The 27,451-nt window shown below is 43.1% G+C and overlaps 3 protein-coding genes across 9 annotated transcripts; 2 read left to right on the top strand and 1 right to left on the bottom strand.

Annotated features, from left to right (window-relative positions):
• The first annotated feature begins 211 nt into the window (after positions 1 to 211).
• On the top strand, positions 212 to 18,536 carry sec16a (SEC16 homolog A, endoplasmic reticulum export factor). Of its 5 annotated transcripts, XM_041959866.1 has the most exons (32): positions 212 to 269; positions 1,832 to 4,140; positions 4,747 to 5,271; positions 5,392 to 5,540; positions 5,763 to 5,851; positions 6,050 to 6,167; positions 6,491 to 6,689; positions 7,556 to 7,739; positions 7,910 to 8,052; positions 8,594 to 8,655; positions 8,939 to 9,077; positions 9,197 to 9,439; positions 9,531 to 9,628; positions 9,724 to 9,805; positions 9,906 to 10,023; positions 10,145 to 10,256; positions 10,362 to 10,467; positions 10,700 to 10,840; positions 11,269 to 11,382; positions 11,590 to 11,791; positions 11,901 to 12,361; positions 12,507 to 12,554; positions 12,819 to 12,983; positions 13,074 to 13,154; positions 13,262 to 13,318; positions 13,466 to 13,586; positions 13,719 to 13,856; positions 13,999 to 14,081; positions 14,941 to 15,012; positions 15,430 to 15,489; positions 16,780 to 16,848; positions 16,951 to 18,536. In XM_041959866.1, exons 2-32 carry the CDS (start codon positions 1,906 to 1,908, stop codon positions 17,023 to 17,025), a joined length of 6,489 nt encoding a protein of 2,162 aa, XP_041815800.1. In that variant the 5' UTR covers positions 212 to 269; positions 1,832 to 1,905; the 3' UTR covers positions 17,026 to 18,536. The 5 variants fall into 5 exon arrangements, with proteins under 5 accessions (XP_041815800.1, XP_041815798.1, XP_041815796.1 ...); XM_041959864.1 differs by having other exon boundaries at positions 1,832 to 5,271; positions 15,430 to 15,468; XM_041959862.1 differs by having other exon boundaries at positions 1,832 to 5,271.
• Positions 18,537 to 19,681: 1,145 nt separating this feature from the next.
• LOC121623469 (embryonic polyadenylate-binding protein A) lies at positions 19,682 to 22,411 on the bottom strand. Of its 2 annotated transcripts, none has more exons than XM_041960740.1 (6): positions 21,998 to 22,411; positions 21,780 to 21,912; positions 21,294 to 21,406; positions 20,989 to 21,088; positions 20,403 to 20,524; positions 19,682 to 20,218 (listed from the first exon to the last, which is right to left on the bottom strand). In XM_041960740.1, exons 1-6 carry the CDS (start codon positions 22,086 to 22,088, stop codon positions 20,109 to 20,111), a joined length of 669 nt encoding a protein of 222 aa, XP_041816674.1. In that variant the 5' UTR covers positions 22,089 to 22,411; the 3' UTR covers positions 19,682 to 20,108. The 2 variants fall into 2 exon arrangements, with proteins under 2 accessions (XP_041816674.1, XP_041816675.1); XM_041960741.1 differs by having other exon boundaries at positions 21,780 to 21,894.
• An 806-nt stretch (positions 22,412 to 23,217) lies between these two features.
• On the top strand, positions 23,218 to 25,406 carry rpl28 (ribosomal protein L28). 2 transcript variants are annotated; one of them, XM_041960378.1, is made up of 4 exons: positions 23,218 to 23,352; positions 23,874 to 23,997; positions 24,541 to 24,659; positions 24,803 to 25,406. In XM_041960378.1, the coding sequence occupies exons 1-4, from the start codon at positions 23,257 to 23,259 to the stop codon at positions 24,875 to 24,877; spliced, it is 414 nt and encodes a 137-aa protein (XP_041816312.1). In that variant the 5' UTR covers positions 23,218 to 23,256; the 3' UTR covers positions 24,878 to 25,406. The 2 variants fall into 2 exon arrangements, with proteins under 2 accessions (XP_041816312.1, XP_041816311.1); XM_041960377.1 differs by having other exon boundaries at positions 24,783 to 25,406.
• Positions 25,407 to 27,451: the final 2,045 nt, after the last annotated feature.

Raw genomic sequence — 27,451 nt, 5'->3', positions numbered from 1 at the left:
TACATAATGGTCACAATAAACATAGTAAGAGAAATGAAAAAGACAGAAGTACTGCAAGTCAAGAAAGTGAATAAAAAATATGTAAATGGCACTCCGATCAATTCAATAAATTGATTCAGGTGTAAATACACAGAAATGACCTTTAACAAGCCCTGCCCCTTCTTGACGCAATCGTTGTTTGGCCTGTGACGCTGCTTGTACACGTAGCCTAGTAGGATGTGTCCATTGAAGATGGTGGCGGTGTGTCAGACTCACTGTCCTGCACATTTGTAAGAATTTATTTATATCCGTATACATTTCCGACATCGGGTAAGAGTGAATATATACCATAATTAACAATGTTTTACACTGAACGTTTTAATCTGGCCTCTACAACAGGCAAGCAACTGTTACCCCTATAGTTAGCATAGGCTAGTTAGCCACCAATGCTAACGTTAGCTGACCAGGCAGTGAACCTGTTAAATTATGCTCGACGAGCGGCCAGCGACCTGTAACTGCTCGATATGTACCCCTGTTAGTGTTGAATATGTACAAAAAGGACAAATAATTCATTTTCGGGCAGTCTGTAGGAGTCTTGGCTTCGGGCAGATCAGGCGACTTTAGATAGCAGTGCTTTGCTGGTTATGGCGTTTAGGACATGTAGAGCAATGTAGCGATACCGTTAGCTGTTGAGCCAAGCACTCTGGACCTTTCCTCGGAGGCAGTTTAATGTGTAACATTAACCTGATGTCGTGTCAGACCAAAATGAGTGAGGTACCGATTCGAGTTCAATAATTGTGGGGTTGTGATCAGAAGTCGATAGGGTATTTGCCAGCAGGCTAACTTTGGGAGTTTAGTTTCATGTTGACTGTAGGTTAGTTGGCACGTCTCCGGCGCTAACGTTAGCTTACGGGTTGCAGCAGTTCCTGGTGAATTTGTAACCGGGGGTGCTTGAAAGATCCGGCTTCACGTTGGTTGTGATCATCTGGCCCAGACTACTTGCCTACTAGCTCTTCCCGTTGGAAAGATCTGATCTCCCTTTCTTAAATTTCAAATGCTCAATGCACAGTGTATATATCTAATAAATAATCTCATCAAGGCACAGCGAGTGGTTTTACGATCCTAGGTTTTGTATTTGTGGCATTTGTATTGAAACGTCTCGACAATTACTAACGTTTCAAGCAAAAGCAATAATGCTGCAAATGCCAAAGTTAGCAGCAGGACTTACGTGACGCTTGTTTGTTAAGAGTTAAGTAAGAAAGCTCCTGTTTAGAAAGTTAAACCCTCAGATCCGCATTCCCTTAACTTGAACAGTTAAACTTTCATGTTGTGCTATTATGTCAGTAGTTTCTAGAAGCCATCAGAATCAAAATGATCTTCTTGCAAAAGCTGAGGTGTGTTTTAATAAGTTGTTAAGATGATGAGGAATTTCTGATTTTCCTCTGCTGCAAAATGGCCTTGCTGCTTTGCACTTGTTTCTGAGATACTAACTTATGGACATTATTTTGCTTTTTTTTTAAAAAAACAATTCTAAATGTTTGACTCTGTTTGTATGATCTTGTTTCCTGTCATTGTTCGAGTAGGATGGACACCAGACTTTAAAAATAAAGCATTTGACTCAGATTTTGTGATGTAATCAAAGTTGGCATTCATTACAATTAGTCAGCTGTCTTGTACTCAGTATAGATCTGTATGTATTTATTTGTCATTGCATCTTAGAGTCCATGTAGAAATTGCCACGTTGTACCACTTGTTTAGATAGGACTGCAACACAAATAAAGGTGTGGTAAACTCCATCAGAGGCATGTGTAGCTCTTTGTAAACCACTCCATCTTTCCTTTTCTTTACCCAGCTTTGCCTGACTTCAGTCTCTTCAGTGACATCTACTAGAGTGACCTGGTCCTTGGACCTGTTAACACTGCAGCCATGCAGCCCCCTCCTCGGACTGGACCTCCAGGAGCATCAGGCCCTCCCCCCTCTGGGCCCAATATGTTCCGCAGGACCAGGCCGCACAAGCATACAGCAGCAGCTACTGCCACAATGCCACCCTCTACTCAACCCATGACAGACCCTTTCGCTTTTGTTAGAGCTCCTCCCCCTATGGCTGCAGGTGGTCTCCCGACAATACCCAACAGCAATCTTCCACCAATGCAAGCCCCACCTAACCCCATGTACTCTCAAGCTTGCTCAGCGCTGCCTCCACAACCACATGCAGTGGAGGATGTCCCAGCTGTTCCCCCTGGCCCACCACCATCGTCTTTGCCAGGGGTGACCCTGTTCAACCCTCACAGTACAGCATCCCCAGGTGTTTTCCAAGCACCCAGTCCCGCAGCATACGCATCCTCCTCACATAATGAACAGGGCTATTTTAATTCTAGAGAACAGACACCATCCATGGCCACAGAGCCACCACTTGTGGCCTCAGCCCCAGCACCAGGCCAGATACCTTTAAACCAAGAATTTCAAGGACATCCTCCTCAGCCTGTGCCCTTCCAGCCTGTGCCTCCCACCACCTCCTCTTCCCAATGGGCCCCTGATCATGGAAGTCGCCCTCCATCAGTTCAGAACTATTTCCAGCCTACCAGTGACCCTCCTCCACAGCCTTTTAATTTACCTCAGCAGACCCAGATGTACCCCACCCACACCCCTCCACCCCATCACGACACCTCCACCCCTCCAACACAACCTGGACATCCTCAGACGCAGGCCCCTCTTCCTCCCCAAAACGCTGTTAAGGCCCCTGGTTCTCAGTGGCCTGACCCAAATGCACCCCAACATCATAATTCCCACTTCCAAAGTCAGAGCTACTTCAGTCAGAGCTCTGCGCCCCAAGACTCATGGTTCAACCAACCTTCACAGGATTCAGGCTACCACCAAATGGGGACTGGTCTGGGCCATCCTCAGCCCCGGCCTGACTCTGCTGGATCTCACCATGCGTCCAATACAGGGCCTGGGCCTAGTTCTGCGCCTGCCCCAGTCCCAGTCCCATACTGTCAGGAGTCTGGTACACTCTCAATGTTCTTTAAAAACAATGATGTGGAAAATGAAGAAACTCTGGCTGGAGAGAGAAATAAGGCAGTAAATGGTAGTCCTGGATCTTTTCAGCAGAACAGCAACCCACAAGCCCACAGCGGCCATGCAGATGTTCCTTTGGATTACCAGGAACCTTCTGTACAAGATCATTCTCACCTACCATACATGAATGATGGCAACCATGCAACACAGGGGATTACCCAGAATCCCCCTGATTCCCAGTATGATCATGTGGAGAATTTGGAGTGTGTCCCAAACCAGGAGGTATTACCCAGTGAAACCCATGGCAGCCCTGCTGCTACTGCAGCCCATGGAGTAGACCAATTTGAAACTGGGCCTAACCTGGAGACTCCAGATTCTGTTCCAAGGCCAATGAGATCTGCCAGTGTGTCATCCAACTATAGTAATATGAGCCATGGAAGTGGAACTGGCAGTCGTCGGCATCAGGGAGTAGTAGGTACCTTTATTCAACAGGAAAGTCCACGTCTCACTGATGAAGCTAACCTGTCTGCTGCCACTGGAGGCTACTTTGAACAGATTGACACTTCTCCAGCTGGAGATATGGGTGCACAACAGAGCTCCCTGGAGCAGATGTGGCCTCCCACACCTAGCCCTCCTAAACCAACTGGTACCTTTCAGGCCAGTGCTAACAGCTCTTTTGAACCTGTGCGCTCACATGGGGTCGGGGTACGTCCTCCTGAAGTTGACAGGGCTAAAATGGTAGCAGAAGGAGGTGCTGATTCTACACCTGGAAACCTGGAGCAGCCACCAGATAATATGGAAAATATTTATGGCCCAGGGCACCCCCTACCTGCTGTGGCTGGAGGTAGTGCATCTCATCTAACACACCCTATGGTTCACTCTCACTCACGACCTTCATCCAGAGCTTTTGGGGCCAGTCGGCCCTGTGAGAGCCCTGCTACTACTCTGTGGGCTCAGAACGATCCAGCTAGCTTGGGAGCTAACATCCTGCTAGCCCCTGCTGCACCAACAGTTCTTGCCCCTCTACGAGAGCCCAGTGCTGATGTCATTCAGCCTCCAGAGGATGGCCCACTGGACCTCCAGCCCTCCCAGAGAGTCCAGCCAACTTCACAGCAACACTCAGAGAACCTAGAGAACCCACCAAAGGTGAGTGAGGAAGAGCCAACTGACTCTCAAGGCAACCTGGGCTATGCGTCTCTCCTTGTGCCTGACTCACTCCAACAGCCTGTTTTGATTGCTCCGCCAGTGTCCAATTACAGTGTGATTTCCCCCAGTACTCCTGCTCAAGCAGCCAGTCAAAGTAGCCTTAGGGAATCTACCCCACCTGTGAGATCACTTGCACAGGGGCATGGTGGCAGTCCCTCTCAACCACCTTCAGTAACCTCTAATCAGAATCCCCTGTGTGCCCCTGGACCAATAAGCTTCAGTTCTTCAGTTCCTTACCAGGGGCCACTCAATCTGACCCGAGACAACACAGAAGCCGCAACATCAGATGTCATAGCTCCATCACAGTCTCAGCCAGTCCGCCCTCTTCTTTCCAGGGGCCAATCATTGGGTGGAGACAGCCACTCTGCTCTCCAGGTTAATTCGCAGGCTTCTCTTGTGACTGCTTCTGTCTCTAATCATAATCAGCCAGCAAATTATGAACTGCTTGATTTTTCTATGCACCAATCACAACCCCAAAACCAATCATCTGGCCATCCTTCCTCTTTACATGAGTCTCCACAATCTAGTAATGGATTTTACCTACAGGTCACCAAAGATGCTCAGCAGGGGTTAAGTGTGAAAGGGAATGCCCCTGTCCAGACTTTGGCCTCTTCATCTACTCCACAGGCACCAACACCCTCCCAAGCAGCTGCAAACACCCAGCCGCCACCAGCTGAACCTACTAAGACATCAGACTCTCAGGCTGCACTGCAGGGACAAAATGTTGCCCCTCCTGTTCCAGTGAGTGGAGCACAACCCTCTCGTAGTCAGTATCCAACTCCAGTGCAGGGGCCTGCTGCAGGAAGTGGTCCTCCTCCTGCTTCTGGCTACCCTCCAGGGCCTCGTGGACCAGTCCCTCCAGGAGCTTCCCAGCAAGCTCCCGCAGAGCCACCTCGACCACCCTCCTCTGCAGGCAGCCAGCAAGGCTATGGGCCCCCTCCTCCAGTGCCAGGGCAGATGTATGGTGGCTATTATGGCAATTATGGAGAATACCCTGATGGCAGAGCACCTTATCCCCCTGGCCAATACCCACCTCTGCCCGGGGATCCTCGAGCACAGCAATATTATCAAGTATGTGCAAAGTCCTTTTTTCCTTCTATCTTCCGTCTATATTCATTGCAAAATGCACAAGAAGCTCACACATGAGCAACTGCTACCATTAAAATGCCTTTTTATGCTTTTATCTCTCAGGATGCTCAGTACAGGAGCAGAGCAGATTGGTATGGCAGATATGAAGGGCAGCCCTCAACTTACCGTGATCCAAACTACCAGTACAGAGAGCCTCCACCAGACCGACCCAGCTCCAGGGCCAGTCAGTACTCTGACAGGCCGTCATCCAGGTCAGTTGAGCAGTTTCTCAGCCTTACACCATCATGTTAGACATGTATTTTATGTCAAGCCAGCTCTGTTGTTGTTTTAGTAGTTAATTTTTGCCTTTTTGAAGTTTTTTACTTAAGAGATTATTGAGAACTTAAGAAATCCTCTATGGTGGGTGAGTTAGGTTTTGTTTGTTGTAATTGACCGACCTGTAAATTTTGCCCTTTGTTTGCTTTCCCCTGTAGGCAAGGCTATCCTGAAGATTTCCACAGAGCAAACCGAAGTGCCTATAGTGAATATTATGCAGATTACGCCAAGCACTATGATTATGGAGGTATGAGTCACTGAGTTCAAAGCTGTGATTACTTACTAGTATGAATCTGAACACATTTTTACCTTCTCGTACACTGAATTTGTTGTAAAACAATTAGTTCACAAAACACATTAATCTTTCTGTGTATATAAATGTTTTTTCATGTATATATTATTATATAAATCTCCCTCTCTTCCTCTGCATATTTTCTGTGGAAAGGATACAGCTATGGACAGTATGACCCACGATACAGAGGGTACTATGATCAGTCCTACTGGTCTAATTACAATGACAGCTACAGAGGCGACTACTATAATCAACAGATGTATCCTCCCAGGTATGCAGAGAAAACCAGTTGCACACTCCAGAAGTTGTACATCTGAAATATATTGTTGCTATTACATTGATGCATATTTGGTAACAGATCGAGCTGTGTAAGAAGGTGTTGTAGCTATTGATCTGTGTAGTGACGTTGTATAGCTTCTATTGATTTAAATGGAAAATGGAAGTTGAAGGTTATCTCAGTGCAATCTGTGCAGTCTGAGAATAACTACTTTTAGCTGTTTAAAAAATGTTTACATCTGCTTCTTCTACAAGCAGAGTTGGTTTATAAGGATGTAGTGCTGTTTGATTCACACACACTGTACACTTTACTCACAGGAAAGAGGGCTATGATGATCAGTGGCGGTACTATCCTGGTTATGATGCCAGTTTTGATGATGATTATCGGCGCCGTGGAGAAATGTACGGCGACGACTTTGACCGACGCAGCATCCACAGCGAGCAGTCGGCACACAGTGTGCACAGCTCTCACAGCCACCACAGCAGACGAAGCAGCTTCAGCTCACGGTCACAACAGGTAAATGTGCAGATTTTTCTTCTATGCATAGGTATTTTTACCTGTTATTATCTGGCTTAACCACAATACAGGAGAGTCCAAGGTTGAGGCACTTGTGGACATGCTGTAGATGCCGTGCTCCAAACTTGCGCCCTGCTCATTTAACAGGCAATTTGTCCTCTAATTGCTGAGGCCTCTGTGTTTTCTGATGGTGTTTGACCACAAATTAAGAAAAGAGAAGTCTGGGAATATATTGAATATATTGAGTTTGGGGTTCCAAGAGAAGACTAACATGCTCTTCATCTTCCCTTGGTTTATTGTAAGGTTGTTATTTTGTACTCAACTCAGATGCTTCTTTCCCTACAGTACAGAGCGGGAGAGTGAGGAGACTGAATTGCTAAATACAAAGCTTTAGCCAGCAGCTAGTTAGCACAAAGACTGAAAACAACAACAGCATCATATATTCATAGACATCAGAGTGGTATCGATCTTCTTGTCTGTCTCTCGGCAAGAAAGCAGATAAGTGTTTTTTCCAAAATGTGGAGCTGTTGCTTTAAGGGATTTCTTCTGTTATGTTTTACCATCACTTTTAAGGGTGCAGACAAAATGCAGCGAGTGGTTGCTTTCCTGTAATATCCCCTGTAGGAGCTACCCTTCATTATTAACTATGCTTTCAAGCAGTCTCATTATCATTGCTGGCTCTCAGCTGCTTCATTCATAACAGTTCCTTGGCCATTTTACAGTGGTCACCAATTTAGAAGCATAGCTTCTAAAGTGTAATGTGTCAAGTGCAATAGCTGATAACGGCTACATGATGTGTTTTCATGGTGTTAGACTTGTGTGAAAAGTATGTGCTGGCGTACTAAACTAGCCTTTGCACCCCGCAGAGCCAGGTTTATAGAAGCCAGCCTGACTTGGTGTCAGCAGTCTATGACACCACATCATCCACATTGGCTGTGGACTACTCCTATGGACAGTACGCGAACCAGACTGATGCTTCCCAGAACTACGGCCAGTACCTGTATCCCTCTGAGTACACCGCAGACAGCACCTGGATCGCCCCTGAGCAACGTAGCTAACAATCCTTAGTTTGCCTTTCAGTGATTAGTCTTGCTTTTAAAATGGCAATTGAATTTACAGAGTTTAGTAAATACTAATTACACCCCAAGATGTGGGACATTATACACTAGATCCTTTCTTTGTCTATCCCACTCTTAGTCTGACTTGTGTTTTCCCTCTAGCTCCTCCTCGTCCTGCAACCCCAGAGAAGTTCACCATACCCCACCGTTGTGCCCGCTTTGGGCCTGGTGGTCATCTGGTCCAAGTTCTGCCCAATCTCCCCTCAGCTGGGCAGCCTGCTCTCGTTGATATCCACAGCATGGAGGTACATTTTTAGCCGATTTCAGCACTTTACTGTGGGCAATTTTGGTCCATTGTTTTAATTTCATGAAGTGTCAGAAGGGATTTAGGGTGCATAGGGTGTTAATGATGCTGCTACACTATTTTTGATGTCATAGGTTATGATGTATCATCAGTGTCTATTCAGTGGGAAACAACAGAGTATGTTTTCCCTTAGCTAGACCTTTTGTTACTATAGTTGAAATACTGTCATTGAATATGGGTCAGTGTGACATTGAGAAGACCTGTTACTTTTCTTTTTTTAAGGTTATTATAAATACAGACAAATAATCCTCCTCACTGGACAGAAAATGTTTGATTTAACAGTAAATGAGCTGAATCCATTTCCTCACATTTACAGACTTGTGCTTTTTTAAGAGAAAGTGAGGTACTGTGTTACTCTTAATTTGAATTTGGTAGTTTTCCTTGTACTTGTTTTTCTTTATATACAGAACTTGCATAAGACTTTAAGTGAGCAATGTTAAGGCCGTATTAGGTTGTATTTTCAACCATGTCTGTATTTGCAGACCATGCTGCAGGATACCCCAGATCAGGCAGAACTGCGAGCTTTCCCTGGTCCTCTTGTAAAGTAAGTCTATTCTCCACCACAAATAGCTTTGCACTAAGTTTTAAAGGACGAGGCTGCAATACTCTGTATTTTTGTTACTGTCAACAAATTCTATGAAAAGACCAAAACCAAGAGTGATGTCTCTCAGTACTGTCGACCTTTAAGTAATGCCATATCATGTATAAATGCATACAAACATTTTTTTTGTTTCATTCTAGTGTTGATATCAGTGTGTATAATAGGTTGTGCTGCTTTCACTAGTCACTGCTAACACTCCATTCTGCTCGCCACTCCTGTCCATCAGGGAGGAGACCCATAAGGTGGACGTGATAAAGTTCTCCCAGAACAAAGCGCTGGAGTGTTCTCGTGACAACAACCTCTTGGACAGGGACTCTGCCCGCCTGCTTTGGGACTTCATTATGCTGCTCTGTAGACAGAACGGGGTAAGACTGTGCAGACATAACTGTGAATATGCGAGACATATAATTGAAAGCAGGAAGGTGACTTTGGATATTTGCCCAACACAACATTCTCACTGTCAAACTGTGTTTTTTTTCTTCAGACTGTGGTCGGCACGGACATCGCCGACCTCTTGCTGAAGGAACACCGTTCTGTCTGGCTACCTGGCAAAAGTCCCAATGAGGCCAACTTGATCGATTTTAACAACGAACCACTTGCACGAGCCGAGGAAGAGCCGGGGGCTGGACCGCTATCCCTCCTATCTGACACCTTCATGACCGTCCCGGAGAACGTTGGCAAGGAAACAGAACGCTTCAGGGAGCTGCTGCTGTTTGGCCGCAAGAAGGTAAAGACATACTCCTCTGTTACTGTGTTTTAGTAATTTAGCTAGTGTGTTGTAAAAATCTGAGATAAGTTCCTCTTTGTCTGTGTAATAGGATGCGTTAGAAGCAGCTATGAAAGGAGGTCTGTGGGGCCACGCTCTGCTGTTGGCCAGTAAAATGGACAATAGGACACATGCACGTGTCATGACAAGGTAAAGTATATAAAGAAGTAGTTGCACCTTTATTCTGTGGTCATTTTTACAAATTTATGGAAATAGAATTTGATTTGTCTGTCTTTGTTGTTTAGGTTTGCCAACAGTTTGCCCATCAATGACCCTCTCCAGACAGTGTACCAGCTCATGTCAGGGAGGATGCCGGCATCAGCCACTGTAAGTATTGCTTTGGCGTATTCTCGTTATTTTTTCACAATTATTCTTGGCAGTGTTTTTCCCCCTAAGCTGAGATGTTTTCTTTTTTGTATTCATTTAGTGCTGTGGAGAGGAGAAGTGGGGTGACTGGCGTCCTCACCTGGCCATGGTGCTGTCCAACCTCACACACACCCTGGACCTGGATACTCGCACAATCACCACTATGGGTGACACTCTTGGTAGGACTGAATCAAAAGGCAGTCTCTCACTGCACTGAACTACGAAGGGTTTTCATTCTTCACCCCAACAAACTCGCTGCCTCACATTTTGTCTGTCTGCACTTGTTTTGTGTTGTGGCAGCTTCCAAGGGGCTGATTGATGCTGCACATTTCTGCTACTTGATGGCCCAAGTTGGTCTGGGATTTTTCACAAAGAAGAGCACCAAGATGGTTCTGATTGGCTCCAACCACAGGTTAGAGACACAGGCAGGCACACACAGTTATAAGGGACCTTTTTAGACATCAGTACAGTTTGAACATAACATGCCGCACAAATAACCATATCCTTTTCTCTTCAGTTTGTCCTTCTACCAATTTGCAACCAATGAAGCCATCCAGAGGACTGAGGCCTATGAGTATGCTCAATCTCTGGGCTCCCAGCCGTGCTCACTACCCAATTTCCAGGTAGATTTTTTTAGGACTAAACCATCAGACACACACGTTATCTTTTACAGAGGTGTTCTACAAACCTAATAATTGATTGCACTGACTGTATTAAATAGTAGTAATACTAGTAGTCTCCACAGACTATGAAAGAAATGTTTACATTCTTCCACCTGTGAGGCATTGCACATGATTTTGAGACCGTACCACTGAAGAATAACACTGTTCTCTGCTCTTTATTGTCTCTTATTAGGTGTTCAAGTTGATCTATGCATGCCGCTTGGCTGAAGCAGGCCTGAGCGCTCAGGCTTTCCATTACTGTGAAGTTATTTCTAGGACTGTCCTCATGCAGCCTGCATACTACTCTCCTGTTTTCATAAGCCAAATCATACAGGTATGCACTCACTCTGCATCTCATCTTTCCCTCTCTACCTCCTCTACTCAGATTATTATTATTATTATATCCTTTACTTAACCATGTGAAAGTCTTATTGAGACTAAAATTATATTTTCAAGAGTGATCAGGCCAAGAGCAATGCAATACAGGTGTACAGGTTTACTTTTTTAATTTCACTGAAAATTTATGAGCAGTCACATAGACCAGGAGTGCTACTTTCTTGGTCCTTTAAAATTGACTTAAATTCCCTTGATGTTATCAACTGACAATATCATGTCTGTCTGTACATTGTTCTAGGAAGAAGGAGCAGCCCATTTAAAAGCTTTTTTTGCCTAAACTCTGGCAACTAACACATGTATAATGGTATGAGATGTGTACCAGTTTTAGCATTCTAAGTTGAAATTTTGTGGGTTTTTTGTTTATAGATGTCTGAAAAGCTGCGATTCTTTGATCCGCAACTGAAGGAGAAACCAGAGCAGGAGTTGTTCAATGAGCCTGAATGGCTGATCCACCTCAGACAGCTGGATGGACAGATCAGGGTGAGGAGGAGAAGGAGTTGTTGTTGTTTTATTTACACAAAGGATATTCAAAGTAAAACATTTCGTTTGTTATATATTTTTTCTCTTTAAATATTCAGATATTTTAATTGATGCAGAGTTTAAAGAATTCAACTTAAAATTTCCAGCATTTGAGTTATTCTCTGTAAATTGTTGCCATAACAAATGTTTGCTGCCTGACTTTTTCAGAAGGGGGTGATCACATACAGTGAAGACAGAACAACTCCTACTCAGTTCGACTGCAGCAGCCCCAGCTCTGACTTGGACCAGCCAAGTCCACCTGAACCTTACAACATGCCTGTGGAGTTGGACGGCCCCACACCTGACAACCCACTAATGAGCTCATTACTGCCCGGGCCTCCTCCGCAGGGAGTACAGCTTATGCCTCCAGGTGTGTGTGTGTGTAAATGTATTTGTGTGTTTGAAAAACTGCTCTTGCGGTCTTCTTTTTACTGTGAGCCATATCCAAAGTGCATCTCATTTCTTCCACTTTCTCTCAGCTCCCACCTCCATCCTCCAAGATGGCATGGCCCCGCCTCAGCCATTACCCTCCAATGATGTGCCCCAGTTCTACCCTGTACCCCCCAGTGGACCACCAGGCCAGATCCCCATCTCAGGCTACCCTCCACAGGATCCTGGCTTCGCCCCTCCTCCCTTCCAGCCTCAACCTGAGCAGCCAGAAATGTACCCAGGAGCCCATCAGCAGCAGTGTCCCCCTCCTCTTCAAGTGGGCCAGATGTCAACCCACATGCCCCCTCAGGTGCCGCATTCACCTGTACAGATGAACCACCCCCCACCCCAGATGCCTCAGCACATGCCCCCTTCTCCCGGTCATATGCCACCTGTAGAGCAGCTGCCCCAGGCTCCATCAGAGATGCACATTGCTCAACCAATATCATCCTCCCCACCCAGAAGCTCCTTCACACCGCAGATGGACTTCTATGACCATATGGCCCACATGGTCAGTGTCTGGATGTCTTAATGTCGAAAACATGATCTGTTAACCTTCTTTTGTTCAGTAACATCACAATTCTAGGTCCACAGATGTGTGCTTTCCGTTGTGTTGCATAAATTTGATGGAACATCATTCTATTCTGGCACTGCAGGGTCCTGGGAGGAGATCAAGGACTACTTCACAATCTTCAATGCATATGGTGCGTTTGTGTGTCACATATAAACTGTTGCAATACTAGCTGGTTTTTTTGTTGTCCTGTGGAAATTTATCTGTAGTTTTTAATTTAATTTGTATAAACTTACACATAAATTCATATGTACTGAATGCAGAAAACCAGCAAAACCCTAATGCTGTGGCACATGGTTTCAGATATGTTCTGTGCAGTTAGAGGCAGCCCAGAAACAAGTTCTTTCTTCTTGTGGCGCTAAAGAAAATATTCTGACCAGTATTTTCTTGTATTCAGGCTTCAGGACGTCGCTCCCGCACCACCTCTGAATCTTCCACTCACTCTGGCGGACGAGAGCGGAGCAACTCTGCAGTCAAGCAGGCCTCTCCACCTCCGCCTTCAATCCCTGAACAGCCCCGCAAAGAAGAGGCCAAGAAAGTCAAGAAAGACTCCCCGAAAAAGGTTCATATTCACACATGAGCATAAAAATGTTCAAATTGTGCTCCTATAACGTTCTCAAGTGATCAGTGCAATTTCTTTTCTTTCACACAGGGTGGTGGTGGTGGCTGGCTGAACTGGCTCTATAGGAAGGGGAAGAATGAGGCTCACTTGCCAGATGACAAAAACAAATCTGTAAGTTACAGCTTTTACATGTGCAGGTATTCAGTTTCACTATTATTATGTGCTTATGTACTACAAGTGACCAGTGCTGATAAGAATACTGTGTTCTTTATTGTCAGATTGTGTGGGATGAAGATAAGCAGAAATGGGTCGACTTGAACGAGCCCGAAGAGGAGGTGTGTAATGTTGTAAAACTGGTCTACAAGCAATGCATTTTTTTTTTTTTAAGCAGAGTGGTTTTTCTTGTCTAACCCGAGTAACTGAAAATGAAGGTTTATAGATAAAACAGGTCTGATGTTATGGCTTTCTTAATAATCCTTCAGAGTAAGCCCCCTCCACCACCCCCCTCTGGCTTCCCCATGATGCCTCACGTGCCTGGCCCTGGAGGGCCTGCTGCACCCCCGAATAGTGGTCCTCCTGTCAACATGTTCTCCAGGAAAGCAGGTGAGACGAGGGTTATACGCTGTGGCTTCCCAAACGCCATGTTTGACCTTGCATGATACATTGTCGAACAAGTTAGCATTTACACTCGTTTACTCTATTTCTTGCCACTCTGATGCGTTTCTTTCTTCTCAGGCACGAGGAGCAGATATGTGGATGTTCTGAACCCCAGCAGAACTGCGAAACCGGGCGGATTAGCTCCTGCTCCTGCAGACATCTTTGCTCCTTTGGCACCAATGCCGATGCCCGCAAACCTATTTGTGCCTAGTTCAGGTGCATGTCATGTGTTAAAACAGTATGGCCACAAGCAGGGGTCCCTGGTGGTTACAGATGTTTTTGTTTGATTTTGGAAAGAGAGGCCACTGTATAATTGAGGATTGAAGGAATGAAATATTCTTCTGTATCTCTTGTGTAGCTCCTGACGATCATCAGCCTCTAGAGGGCAGTGAAGGAGGAAATATGGAGCAGAATTCACCAAACACCAGCGCTGCTCCACAGGTATCTCTTTCTCTTTATTGGTGAACTTAGAGTGTTGATGTTTAAGCATGTTTGTTGGTCTAATGCTGAAATGCATTGTGGACTTAACATGTATCAGCAATCCTTCTGAAATAGTGTAATTACTATAGTTGTGTCAAAATAAATTCAGTACAATATCCTATATTTTGTGGAATGAATGACCTCACATATACGTTAGGAATCTCTGATTAAATAATAAATATTCAAATTCTGAACGTCGTGACTAATAGTTTGAGTGCCATAGCTGGTTGAAAGATGTCTCTGCTCTGTTTTTAAAGGAATAGTTCCACATTTTGGGTGTGATGATGAAATTGATATGACTCTTACATCTGTATTGTACATATGTAGCTGGAGCCAGCAGCCAGCTAACTTAGCTTAGCATAAAGACTGGAAATGGGGGAAACAGCTAGCCTGGCTGTGTCCAAAATCCACCTACCAGCACCCCCAATTCTTACTAAGTCTGTAACCTTAACACCTTTTGACAGAGCCTGGTTAGTGGTTTCAATCTTTATCCCAAGCTAAGTTAGCCTGCTGCTGGCAGTAGCTTCATATTTTCCATGCAGACCTGAGAGTGGTATCAATGTTCTCGTCAAACAAAAGCAAATAAGTGTATTTCCCAAGGTGCAGAACTTTCCTTTAAATAGCTCTGTTGGAGAGCTTTCTTCTTCAAATAGAGCACCTAAGATACAAAACCATACCGGAGATCCTTTAAAACATGTCAACATGAAAGGCAGTGTTTTTAGGAGGTCATTACAGATTACACAGCTTGTCAACATGAAGTACAAAGCTGAAGCTCTACTCATCCACATTCTCTTCTGTTGCACTTTAATCATCGGTTTAGGTGTTCAACCCAATGTTGTTACCACCTGCCCCAGAGGGTCCTCCTGTACCTGATGGCTCACAGTCAGGAGAGGTAAGACGTTGTTCCTGTCAACTGCTACTGCAGCTACCATCATGCCACCACTGAATCATGATGCTCGACACCCTAACAGCCAGTGTGTGCAGTTTGCTTATTTGTATGATTGTAAGGTACTGTCAGGGGGTGTATGAAAGAATGCATGCATGTCTACTTAAAATCTGTGCCCATAATCATGCTAAATGCGGAGCCTTGATATAATGTAAAATCCCTGCTCCATTTGCTGATATAATCTAATTCTCTCCATGTCTGTTTTTCAAGAATCATAATTTTCTAATGCTGATTTATTTTTCTTCCATTCTGAACTGGTGGATAGTGGATACACATCTAATCCAATGCATGGGAGATTATTAATATGGGTTTGTGGTTTGTGTTTCTGTTGTCTACTGTTTATTTCCCTCCTGCTGTCTTCAGCTCTCGCGTTCTAGCTCAATGAGTTCTTTATCACGCGAAGTGAGTCAGCATTTAAACCAGGTACCTCTAGCTGGGCCTCAAACGGTCCACTCTCACCCCTGCCTGCCACCCACCTAGCTCAACACATCGCTAGTCGCACTCTCCACCCTTTGCACCCGAAGCTTCACCGCCCATCCAACCCAGGATGCCTGCTCACCTGCCTGCTGTCTCCAGCATTAAAACTTAACTCTGTATCTGTTATGAACAACCAAACCCAGCAAATGGTCAACAAATTCAAACTAATCACAGTTACCCTGACTAGAATGTAGTTCCTTATTTTTAGCCACGCTAGCGTCGCTACTCTGTGGATAGTAATATTGGTCAGCTGTTCTACAGCTTTGGTCCAGACTGAAATATCTCACCAACTAATTGGATGGATTATCATGAACTGAAGTACAGACATTCATGGTCCTCAGAGGATTAAAAGGATTTTCCTTTAGTCCCATCAGCAGGTCATTTTTTTTACTCATTTGGTGAAATATATCAACATCTACTTATTGGATTAGCACAAAATTTTGTACAGACATTCATTTTTCCAAGACAATGAATCATCGTTTTGGTGATCTCCCCACTTTTCCTCTAGCGCCACAATGAGGCCGACCTTTGTGGTTTAAGGCAAAATGTCTCGACATCTGTTGGATGGATTGACTTGAAATTTGGAGTCCTCAGGATGAATACTATCAACAAGAATCTGAATTTGTCTGATACTCTGGTTTATGACAGACACCCACAAAACTAATGAAATTCCCATCAGCCTCAGTTATACTTTGTGTTTGGTGCGAATGAGCAAATGTCAGCATGCTAACATGCTAAACTACTATCTTGAACATTCCCTACATTATCATTGTGAGCATGTTAGCATGCTGATGTTAGCATTTAGCTCAAAGCACAGCTGTGCCTGCAGCCTCACAGAGCGGCTAGCGTGGCTGTAGATTTTAAGTCTTGTTTACTCTACAGTCGTTAACCATCTACTTGAAAGGCGCTGGGTAACTTTGAGCCATAGATCAGAGTGAAGCATGCTGGGGACAGTTGCAGGACGACTCCCTTGCTTGTTCTCATGGGAACACTCAGCTTCAATAACCCATCACAAAGCTTGCATGGTTACTAAAACAAGTGAAACAGTGGTTTGTAATGCTGCCTCACTGTGGATCCAAGCCCTCTCTGCCATTATTTTTCCCTGGCTTCTGTTGTATAATTTTGCCAAACCATTGTGTGGCAGTGGGAGTGCATCCACCTCTCCGTCTCCGCCCAGAGAACTAATGGGACAGCAAACAATGCACACCCTGTAGTAACTCTGTTTGTCCTCTGCAGAGTCATCCTGCCCAGGGAGCGGCACCCGCTGGAGGCGTCACCTTTTATAACCCTGCACAGTTTGCACAGGTGAGGATTAAAAAAAAGACGGTTTAATAGTAGTGCCGGTTGTGTGCTCCTTTTCACATCATAATGTTCTTCCCTTGCTGTTCTTTTTTCCCCTCTTCCCAGACGAGTGCACCGTCAGGAGGCGGACACCGCTCTGGTCGTTTGGGCGGTCAGCGCCAGTACCCAGTGTTGAAGTAAAATCATCTTGCAGAGAGATTGTGTAAACAGACTTGTTGGATAGAGTGATAGCCTACCTGGAAGTAAACGAAGCACATGGACATACTGCTCTCTGTCTAAAAGGACCCTTCTTTTGCCTGCACCTAAGAAGAGCATAATCACAGTCTCCATAACGTCGATCTTTGTCCAACAGCGTAAACCACTCTTTCATCTTTTTCTTTGGTTTATTAATTGTCACTGGTGTATTTTTAACAGGCACGGTTTCCCTGAAGGGCTTTTTTTCCTGCATCCAAACAGAAAACAGACACATGTACAATGGCTTTCAACACACACACACACACACACACATAAAGGTTTATCCACGGATGCATTCGTACATAAACTGTATGTCCACGAAAGGCATCATTTAGTGTACAGTAAGTATGTTGCCCCTCTAAGCTGTCCAGCTTCCCCTCACAGAACGATCATCCCAGGTCCTGTTTTAGGTTTCCTTTTGCATCTAAAGTCCAAATGTCCATGTTTGATTGATTGTATGTGTTTGTGTGATGGATAGAAAGAAAGTGGCACCTTTTTTTTATTTCATATTGTGAACTTGTATGTCCATTTGCAGCTCTTCAGTGTTCTTCTGTCAACTGGAGACAGCAGTTCGTGTGAGAATGAATCGTGTCAATAGTGCACTGTCTGCTGTGTTGTTTGCTTTTCCTCAGTCGCCCTCCTGTAAAGAAAGGATGTTTGATGACACGGGAAAGAGACTCGTTCTGGCCTTGCAACTCGAGAGTCAGAGCAAGTCTGCTTTGTTAGGACGCTGCTCGTTTCAGATATTTATTTAAATGTCCTCCCTGCCCATCAGCAACTCTTGATTTTAAAGATGTGTCAGGGTCTTTCGTCCAAGTTAGGCTTCAGTTTCTCCTCTGAGAAACTTGACAATATCACTGAAATGAGGGGTGGTCTTCAGAACAGCAGGAATTGGGATCGAAACTGCATTTTAAATGTCGCTAAAAAAATCTATCCAAATATTTGTATATCAGATTGATTGTATTTATGAGCTGTAGGCATAAAGGCGTGTGTGTGCGTGCGTTTGGAGAGCAACTAATTTTTTTCTGATTAGCTTTGAAGAAATGCATTTATGATTCACCAGAGATGACGTGGATTCATATTCTTATTTGTACTGGCCGCTTCTGCAGACAAATAAAACTTGATCTAAATTATGAAATGAGAGCTAACTGTACTCTAAATACTTCCCTGTCATTTTTAATTTAGTGATATGATTTTTAATTTAGTCATTTGTCAACCCAAATGTTTCCCACTCATTGATTTTGTAGACACCAGATTATGAGAAAAAGGTCCCCTTTCGTTTCACAGAAGCAATTGTTGTCACCAGTGTTTCCTCTTGTAAAATTCTTGGCATAAATCAGTAGATGCAAAAGGTGGAAACAAAATAGTAATAAAGTTATTTTTTGCGCTCTGTAGCACTTTGAAAGAGATGTCTGTTGGTTTCATTCATTCCAGAATTTTGTGTTAAAAAAATAAATGACCATTAAATATTAGATGTGTTAAATCTCAAATGCTTAACTTTATGCAAGCGTGTGTACTCGAGGAGAGTCTGTTAGTTTGGAGTCACAACAAAACCAGGGCTGCCACATTTTTCTGCACGTTACTAGTTATGCAGATGTGAAGGGAAATGGCTGCAACGTGGCCAATAACTGAATGATTCAAAGGCGTTTCAAAGCTGCTCTAACAAGAGAGTAAATGACTGTTCTGTGTGAGAGAGGCAGAGCATGTAACTAATGCATTGTGCATCTTACATTAGGAAATCCAAACGCAGGCTGCTCAGACCTTATCAGTGCTACAAGTTAAAACATTATATAGTCAATGATATGTAGCGGCGTGAAGATTTTGGATGGCTGATCGAGCACCAGTGTGACCAATCTATGAAGCCATCATTTTTAAAAAATGCTCATGATGCACATTTTCTTCCTATTTTTTGACAGAAAATATTAAAGTGACCACAGTTGACAGAGCCTATGAGAGGTGTTACTCAACTGATCTGACACAGTGCCAGAATGACGTGTGATTCTCAAACAACAAAACATTCAACATCAACTCATTTAACTCACATAAGTATATGTTTCTCATTGCTCTCAAGCAGAATTTAAATGTAGAGGTACAACCGTCCTCTGATGAGCATCTGTGGAGCTGAGAGCTGTTCTCAGTTTGGACACAGTGCTTAGAACTTAATTCTAACAGTGACAATTGTAACATACTGATGCTATCCATGCCACCATCTTAGTTTAGCATGTTAGCATGCTGACATTAACTAATTCCCACTAAACACAAAGAACTGCTGAGGCTGATGGGAATGTCATTAGTTTTGCAGATATTTGCTCATGAACCAAGTTTAAATTTCAACCTGGTGATGGAACTAGATGAAAGGTCAAGGGATCATTAAAGCTATGAGGATATCTTGTCTGAATGTCTGGACAAACAGGGAATCGACAAAGTCAGCAGGATTTACCTCTGGGGACCATGAAAGTCGTAGACTGACAGACCAACACTGCCCTCCATAGAGCCATGCCACCAGCGGGGCTAAAAAAACACGGAGCTTCCTTAATTCATGTATCATCTGTTGTATTTTCTCTTAGCAAAGACATTTCACCAACATTACACCATTATGAGTACAATACAAAAACAAAATCATATATAATCATAGCAGGAATGTTGGCAGCACTTAGATAAGCACTTCTTTTATAGACTCACAATCCTCTCTTACAGCCCGCTGTAAACATTTCCATCAAGCACAATGATTCTGATGTCGTGTTGTGGAAGTTTGGCTCCCAGGTGGAGCAATACTGATAAATATTTCTAATAAGACAACAGCACTTATGTTCAGTCCATTTAGACCATCCCGTACTGGCAAAGTGAGCACCCGTATTAGAAAGGGACAATGTCAATGTAATTGGCTAAGAAGTGGCTCACTGGACTCTTCAATTATTTACAGTAAATCCAGTCAAACAGTAAGTTCACTCCATTATATTTTCCAAGTTTGTCAAAGTCATTCATGTGTTATTCTGTGTGGAAAACGGTGTAGTTCAATCACAGGGAGTTTAATTCTGTGTGTCCAGTGCTGCCTGTGCTTTCTGCACAGCAGCCTCCAGCATTGTGTGGTCACTGATCAGCTGTTGGAGAGCAGCTGGGTCCATCTCCAGGAGCATACCTACACCAACAGATGCATAACAATACAGTGGAACCAAAATACAAGAGTTATACAGACAACAAGCCTTTATCCACACCTTACACAGACTATACAATAAGGACATGTATACATTTCCAGAATGTTACACCTTGGAGGATGGCTGATATTGACAGGGAGTGCCACTACAGACAGAGTATCAGGTCACCTGTGATATCATTTGCATGAAGTGGATCCAGTTCCTCCACCAGTGCGAACAGCTTCTCTCCCAGCCTCTCTGTGTCATCAGCGTCCGACGAATCACTAATATCAGTCTCCTCCATGCTTTGCCTGAAGGGAAGCAGCAGGAGCATTATTTTAAACTGTAACTTATCAATGAATACTGGTTCTTTTTTCCTCTTTCATTCTGCACTTTTAAATTGCAAGTGGCCTGTAAGGTGGAGAAATGGTTGGGCAAGAGATTTATGATGATGTACTTTAACAAGGAAAAGGGGGAGAATGCATTAATCTGCACCTGTATGCAAATATATTACAGAGTAATGAGAGCCAAGATATGTTCCACAGCTGGAATGTAGCTAATTACATTAACATAAGTACCTAAGGTAAGTACAAATTCCAGATACTTGCACTTTACTTGAGTAGTTCCATGTTATGCAACATTATCGCAGAGGCAATTTTTTGTACCCTTCCTGTCCAATGGAAACTACGTAACTCCAAATGTGCTCGAATTTACATTTGAAACTTTAAGAAAATTTTGCTGAAAATAATTAATAATGAATTAATAAGTAACATACTCTTTAAGTATCTTCAGGGCGAAGTTCACCTGCTCCTCTAGCAGTTTTGGATCTGCAAGAAGGTTCAAAACTGCATCTTTGTGCTGCTCCAGAAGCATCCCTGTAGCAGAACAGTGAATCATGTTTTAATACATTACTCACTTGTTGCTCATAAATTCATTTGCATATGGATGATAATGAGACTACGCACCCACAGCCATGCTAACAGCTCCGTAAGGCTGTAGTTAGGCACAGAAATACTTGTCTAAGCAGTATTTTGTGGCATTCTCTCTGGTGTCTGCTAAGTCATAAAACCGGTTGCTCACCTGTGATTTTCTGTGAATGGCCGGTGTTGTAAACATCCACCAACTCAAACAGCTGCTCACCCAGAGAGTCAGAGGACACAGACACATCATCCTCGTCCTTACATGTTACCTTGCTGCAAAGACGTGCAGTCACATGAGTACACAATCTGAAAGGTTTCTGACACTCAAATTCCATGCTGTGCCATTTTTAGGAATCTGACAACTGCTTCTTGTTCAACAATTATAGACTGACCTGAGCTTGGCAGCAAATAGCTGATGTTGCCTTCATGGCCGAACTACCCTTATGATTTCCTCAGACTGTTTAATGGTATAATAATCTTTTTTACATTAAATATGCCCTCCTGCACCTGCATACTACGTTGCTCCTCTGCTGGGAATGCATCTGGCTCAGGAGTCAGGACTAACCCACATGCTCTCTAAGACCAGCCTGTTCAGGATGATGGAGGAAGGAGAACAGATCTGACAGCCCCCTGCCCACTGCAGTACCTGGGCTCCTGTGCCGGCTGCAGGGCTCTGAGAGCTTTCTCCACAGCTGCGGTCAGCTTGGCCTCGTCGTGCAGCATCTGACTCAGGACAGGACCTGGCAGCTCCAGTAACATACCTGGAACGCACAGCCAGGCTTGGGAACTTTGTTTGTTTGTATTTTCAAAATCACTATCATGCACATTTTGCTGAGAGAAACAGTTTGAATCAGGTCACCTCACCTGTGAGTTTTCCAGCATTCTCTTTGTGTTTGGGGTAAATCAGAGTGTACAGTTGCTCACCAAGTGTCTCCAGATCTTCTTCCTCATCCATGTTTGACTTCTTACATTAAGACACTGCTTGTAGATGCCATGTTGCGCCACACAGTAACTTTGGAATGAGCGGTTTTATAAATTAATTTAACCATTGACAACTTTTTGATTCATAGCTTCCAATCACATCAACATTCAGACGACATCCACAAAATACTAAACAAAATACGTCTAAAAATGCACACTTTCTGTACAGTGTTCGTCCTATTTAATTTGTGCTTGTCCTCCACGTGCTTTGTCGTTAGAACTTAAAGCCGAGCTCTCATGTTTAAGTTTAAAACAGCTGACAATTACAAACAGAATTTTTTGACGTTCATCTGTAAACACGAGGCGCACATTAATGACGTCAAGCTTTCGCCGAGAGCGGTGAGGTATTCCTCCACCGGACTTGCAGATAAATAGTACCCCCCCCAAAAAATAACAAAAAAATGACATTCAAAATATGATATGTGAACACTCTGGCAGAACCACTTCTGTAAAAGAAAATATGAATTCTATGTATGTGTTTTAAATGTGTTTCATTGTAGATTCGATAGAAAATGCTTTTAAAAATGTATCCTTAAGCGCGCAATGATCTGTGACAGAGGTTCCGTAAAGCGGTTTCCGGTCTCTCCAGTCCTTTTCCTCTGCTAAAAGGTAACGTGGTCGCCTCGGCGGCTAATAGCCGGTTACTAAAGTATATTTGTTGTGTCTCCCTACTTGTATTTAGTCACAGAAAGTAAGCTATTATTGATGTGTTATTTGTTGTGTACATCCCAGGTGTAAGGAATTGTCCCTAAATAGCGTAGAAAGGGAAAGATAAATTTGAGAGTACGTCGCCCAAGTTGGGCCTCGTCGTGCTGCCTCAATACCTTGTGCTGAACTGAAGAGCTAACTTTAGCAAACCGTAATAGAATGTGTAGCAACGGCTCTATGTTTTCAAGATATGAGTGCTAACATAAAACACAGTCTGTATTTAGTGATACAGTACTTGAACATTGGGCCGAAATTTACCCATTCAATTCAAAACCCGGTAGTTAATCTACAAATCGAGAAACCAAGTGACCACGTTTAGCTGATGTTGGTCGCTAAGAGAATGACAGCATACGAAAATGACGACTGTCATTTGCAAGAATTACAGTTGCTTTTAGTTAGCCTTGTAAATTATTTCACTAACAGTTGGTCCTGTTATGTCCAGGTTCATCATGTCGTCCCATTTGCAGTGGATGGTCATCAGGAACTGCTCCAGCTTCCTCATCAAGAGGAACGGACAGACCTACAGCACTGTAAGTACACTGCCTGTCTCTGCTGAGATCACCTGACCTCACCTGTTACAATCTAACAGTAACTACTAATTCTAACTCTGGCTTGAGTATGTGCTGGGACTGTACTTGAAAAGTGACCAACATGGGTGTTCTCAAAAAGTCTGTATGATGCTATTGATTGTACAGTAAACTATTATTTCTTCTATGCTACTAAATTTCTGGAAAAACATGTTGCTTTCTCTTTTAACTTGAATTTGCAGTGGCATTCTAAAGTCTCTTTGATGTCCGTTGGTACTTACGTTTACATTGTCATTCTTTGTGGCTTGATTTCTTGTATACTATAAGGAAAGCTTATATAGTAACACCAAACTCTCAGTACACCAAAATAAGTGCTCAGTATGGACCCTGTAGCTAACAGGATGAGATTGGACAGATCTTGAAGGTGACATTAATGCGGAATTCTCTTGTCTTTAATGTTACTGTCAACTGTGACAACACAAGCTGTGTAGTCAGTGATCTAAATGAATCCATTCATGTGACAGGAGCCCAACAACCTGAAGTCCAGGAACTCCTTCCGCTTCAATGGTTTGGTGCACAAGAAGACTGTAGGTGTGCAGCCAGCGGCCGATGGCAAGGGAGTTGTCGTCGTGCTGAAGAAGCGTAGAGGTAAATTTTTGATGCAGTTTACAGTGTCAAGTGGTTTATTGTTTATTGGAATGAAAACGGGCTTAGCCTGATGTTCTTAGGGTATTTTAATAATTTGCTAGAAAAGTTAGAATAATAGTTGGAAGTATATTTCTTAGTTAGTTCCATTGTTAAGAGACAGCAGCAACTTTTTTGTGTTGCTTCCTTTGATCAAGTGTGCTTAATTTACACTGATTCAAAGTAGAGATGCTCATGCTCTGAATTGAAGATAGTGAAGAAATCAAATTGACTGCTTTAGGATGCTGCAGTCACAAACATAAATTTAAATGCTATCTGTCCAATAGTTTTATCTTTGCACTCACTAATTCCTGGAATCAGCTAACATGGACTAAGGATAAGAAACATGGTACACATGAGTCTTGGTGCAGATGAACACTGCCCTGACAGAAAGCTGCAGAGCAGGTTTACTTAACCTTAGACTTTTTACAGTCTTAGGTCATTTGTTGTTGTGTGGATCTTTGTAGCGAATGTGGTTACATTGGTATATGTTTTCTTTCTGCACAGGCCAACACAAACCTGCCAGCTCTTACGAGAAGATCACCATCAACAAGAACTCCCGTGCCACCCTCAACAGCCTGAGGCACATCATTAGCAAGAACAAGTACAGGAAGGACCTGCGCATGGTGAGCTTCATCTGTGATTTTTAGACGGCAAAATCTCAGGTGTAGTTACTACATTGATAACTACATCTGTAATTTGTTTTACTCATGTCAAGAACATAATTTAAGTCTAATTTATTTCCACAGGCTGCCCTGCGTCGTGCCAGTGCCATTCTGAAGAGCCAGAAGCCTGTTGTGGTCAAAAAGAAGCGCACCAGGGCTGCCAAGACAGCATAAAATGATACACATGATAAATAAATAAAAGCTTCTTGTTTGGAAAAAAAATAACTATATTGTCTCTTGATAACATCAGTATTTCTAATATGTAGGATTTAGCAGATATGACAACAGTCATTTGCTTTGGTAATTAATTAAGTTATACCCAACATTTGTCACTGTATAATTATCATGTAGTCACTAATTATTCTGAGATAGGGTGAATGCGTGAAACTTCCTGCTAAGATCTGATCAATGAAGGATTAAGTCCAGGTTAAAACATGGAGAAGTTGCAGAATTGGCACATTTTTGTTGTCCAATTGAGAAAATTATGCACACAAAGCAAGCTGATGGATTCCTTTTACTCACGTGTGGCAATTTAGATGTGCAGGTCTTGTGAGAACAGTTCAAAACCAGCAGCTGAGCAGACAGTAAATGCCTGAAAACAAGTACAAACTCATATAAATGCAATAAAGCTGTTTGTGTAGTGTGTAAATATTGATAATTCTGTAGACTTGTTCTTGAGGCCTGTGCATTAAACATCCCACAACCTGATCTAAGTAGTTTGGCTGTTGTGGTCAGAGATAGGTCAGTAAATGGGCACTTAGTTTTACTGACCTATTTCTAGTGGAGTGTGTATCACCTTTTGCTAAAAGTTCTCAACATCAGAACAAGCCAAGTGTAGCTGAAATTTACACAGTTATTGAGAGGCTATAATTACTACATTTTTTCCGGGCCTGTTAAAGCTCAAATAGGTCCAAAACAGGTTTTTCAAATAGTTATACATAGAAGGACCAGAAACACCTGATTTCATCTGATCCTCTTCACCACACTGTCCTGATGTCCCAGTGACGATGTGCATGCTGTACTACATGTGACATAAATGAGCTGCAGCTAATTAAATACCAGGAGGGTGCCTGACTGTATTGATTATCTGTGCACCCAGTTGGCACATTGCTCCCTTTTTTAACCTTATTTTTGTACTACATTTTACATAAATCCTAGAAGAACTGAACACTGCGTTAACATAGTTTATGTTTTAAGCATAAAATTCTCATTTGATTTGATTATACTGAAGCAAACAGGGCCTCTGTTGCTTTAGTCACTGTAACCACTGATGTAGAAACATTGGATAGATTTTAAAGCAGCCCACTGGCAGCTTTCCACTCATGGCTTTGGAAAGAAAGAACAAACTGTTGTCACCTCCCCTTCAGTTAGAGCTGATGAAGTATACTGCACCAGCCACTGCTGCGGTGAAGCGCATCTCGTTCAGATGGACACACCTACGAAAGGGATCGGTGTCTGTGAAGATGTGATGGTGTGTGGGCTGTGGTCGCTATGAGGGGACTAAGGCCATTGCTTTTCTTCATGACCTTGGCTCTGCTGGTCCTGCAAAGTCAGAGCTTTGAGCTACAGGACACAATTCATGCACTGATTGAGGAGAACATCCACCTTCATGACCAGCTGGAGAACCTCACCCAAGCCCTCAGGGAACTCAAACGGATGCTCTGGCATCACTCAAATGGTACAGAGTTGAACTTTTATATTTTCAATATAAATACACAAATGAGTAAAAACAAAACATTTAAAAGCTTTAACTACTTGCTCTAGTTATTTGAAAGTGAAATAATTATATTGGAAAGCTATTGTGGGTGTAACATAGAGCCTAATTAGAAACACTGCGATATTCAACAGTATTCTAAGAAATATTCAAATGATTCCTCAAGATTCACCATATTCATTAGATGAAAAACATTCATCTTAAAGAATATGAGGTTTCGCAAAATAACTGAAAAAGCACTTATTGTGTAAATCATGCAGGTTCACTGGCAGTTGTATTTTATGAAAAACAGTGTTTGTCTCGCTTTTTCTCAGAATTTATATCCTTTTAATTTCTTCACTCTCAGTCTTATTTTTTAATAAACTACTCTGCATTTCATTACACACATTGCCAGTGCATAAGCAAATGAAACCTATGAACTGAACTGAAAAACAGAACACATTATTTAGCATTCTTTTCTGATTTCGCAGAATTTAATCTCAAGACACAGGAATCAGAATCAGAATCTCCTTTACTGGCCAAGTATGTGTGCACATACAAGGAATCTGACTCTGGTTTAAACATTGCACTCAGTGTACTTGCACAGGAAAAAAGGACAAAAAAAAGAACAAAATCACTGAACAGTGAGTCAAGTAGTGCAAATGGATATGGACTATTTGCCCTTAAGTTCATCCTCTGAAACAGTTGGCCCCCAAGGTCAAATCTGCTTTGCTTTCATTTCCTGTTTGTGTCTGTTTTCACTTCGTCCTTTCCATGCTGTCTTCATTTGTTCATGTTCTCATGTTGCTTTCTCTGTTGTCGACCTCGCCCAGGGGACTGACATGTTTATTCATGCTGCCTGTTATTTACTTTTCATGCATTGCTCTTAAGTGCTTATGAGATATTTCAATCCGCTTCCACATCTACGTCTCGACATGTCCCTTCTGTTTGTTTGATGCAGACCAGGATCACCGTGAGCACCACGAACATCACGACGAGGACGTCCAGCACCTGTGGGATGAATGGTCAGAACACGGTGCGTGTCGCGACTGAAACGTCT

This window comes from Chelmon rostratus, chromosome 19 (assembly GCF_017976325.1).
Source record: "Chelmon rostratus isolate fCheRos1 chromosome 19, fCheRos1.pri, whole genome shotgun sequence".
Taxonomy (NCBI): Eukaryota; Metazoa; Chordata; class Actinopteri; order Chaetodontiformes; family Chaetodontidae; genus Chelmon; species Chelmon rostratus.
This window is presented reverse-complemented; position numbering and strand designations above follow the sequence as displayed.

Excerpts from the sequence above, each read along its gene's own strand:
- rpl28 (XM_041960377.1), top strand. The coding sequence starts at position 23,257 with ATGTCCAGGTTCATCATGTCGTCCCATTTGCAGTGGATGGTCATCAGG. Across the intron at positions 23,353-23,873 it reads ACGGACAGACCTACAGCACT|GAGCCCAACAACCTGAAGTC; the intron begins GTAAGTACACTG and ends TTCATGTGACAG. Across the intron at positions 24,660-24,782 it reads ACAGGAAGGACCTGCGCATG|GCTGCCCTGCGTCGTGCCAG; the intron begins GTGAGCTTCATC and ends TTATTTCCACAG.
- LOC121623469 (XM_041960740.1), bottom strand. The coding sequence starts at position 22,088 with ATGGATGAGGAAGAAGATCTGGAGACACTTGGTGAGCAACTGTACACT. Across the intron at positions 21,913-21,997 it reads GAATGCTGGAAAACTCACAG|CCTGGCTGTGCGTTCCAGGT; the intron begins GTGAGGTGACCT and ends AAAGTTCCCAAG. Across the intron at positions 20,525-20,988 it reads GCCCTGAAGATACTTAAAGA|GCAAAGCATGGAGGAGACTG; the intron begins GTATGTTACTTA and ends GCTTCCCTTCAG.
- sec16a (XM_041959862.1), top strand. The coding sequence starts at position 1,906 with ATGCAGCCCCCTCCTCGGACTGGACCTCCAGGAGCATCAGGCCCTCCC. Across the intron at positions 7,740-7,909 it reads CTGGATCGCCCCTGAGCAAC|CTCCTCCTCGTCCTGCAACC; the intron begins GTAGCTAACAAT and ends TTTTCCCTCTAG. Across the intron at positions 12,362-12,506 it reads ATGACCATATGGCCCACATG|GGTCCTGGGAGGAGATCAAG; the intron begins GTCAGTGTCTGG and ends CTGGCACTGCAG.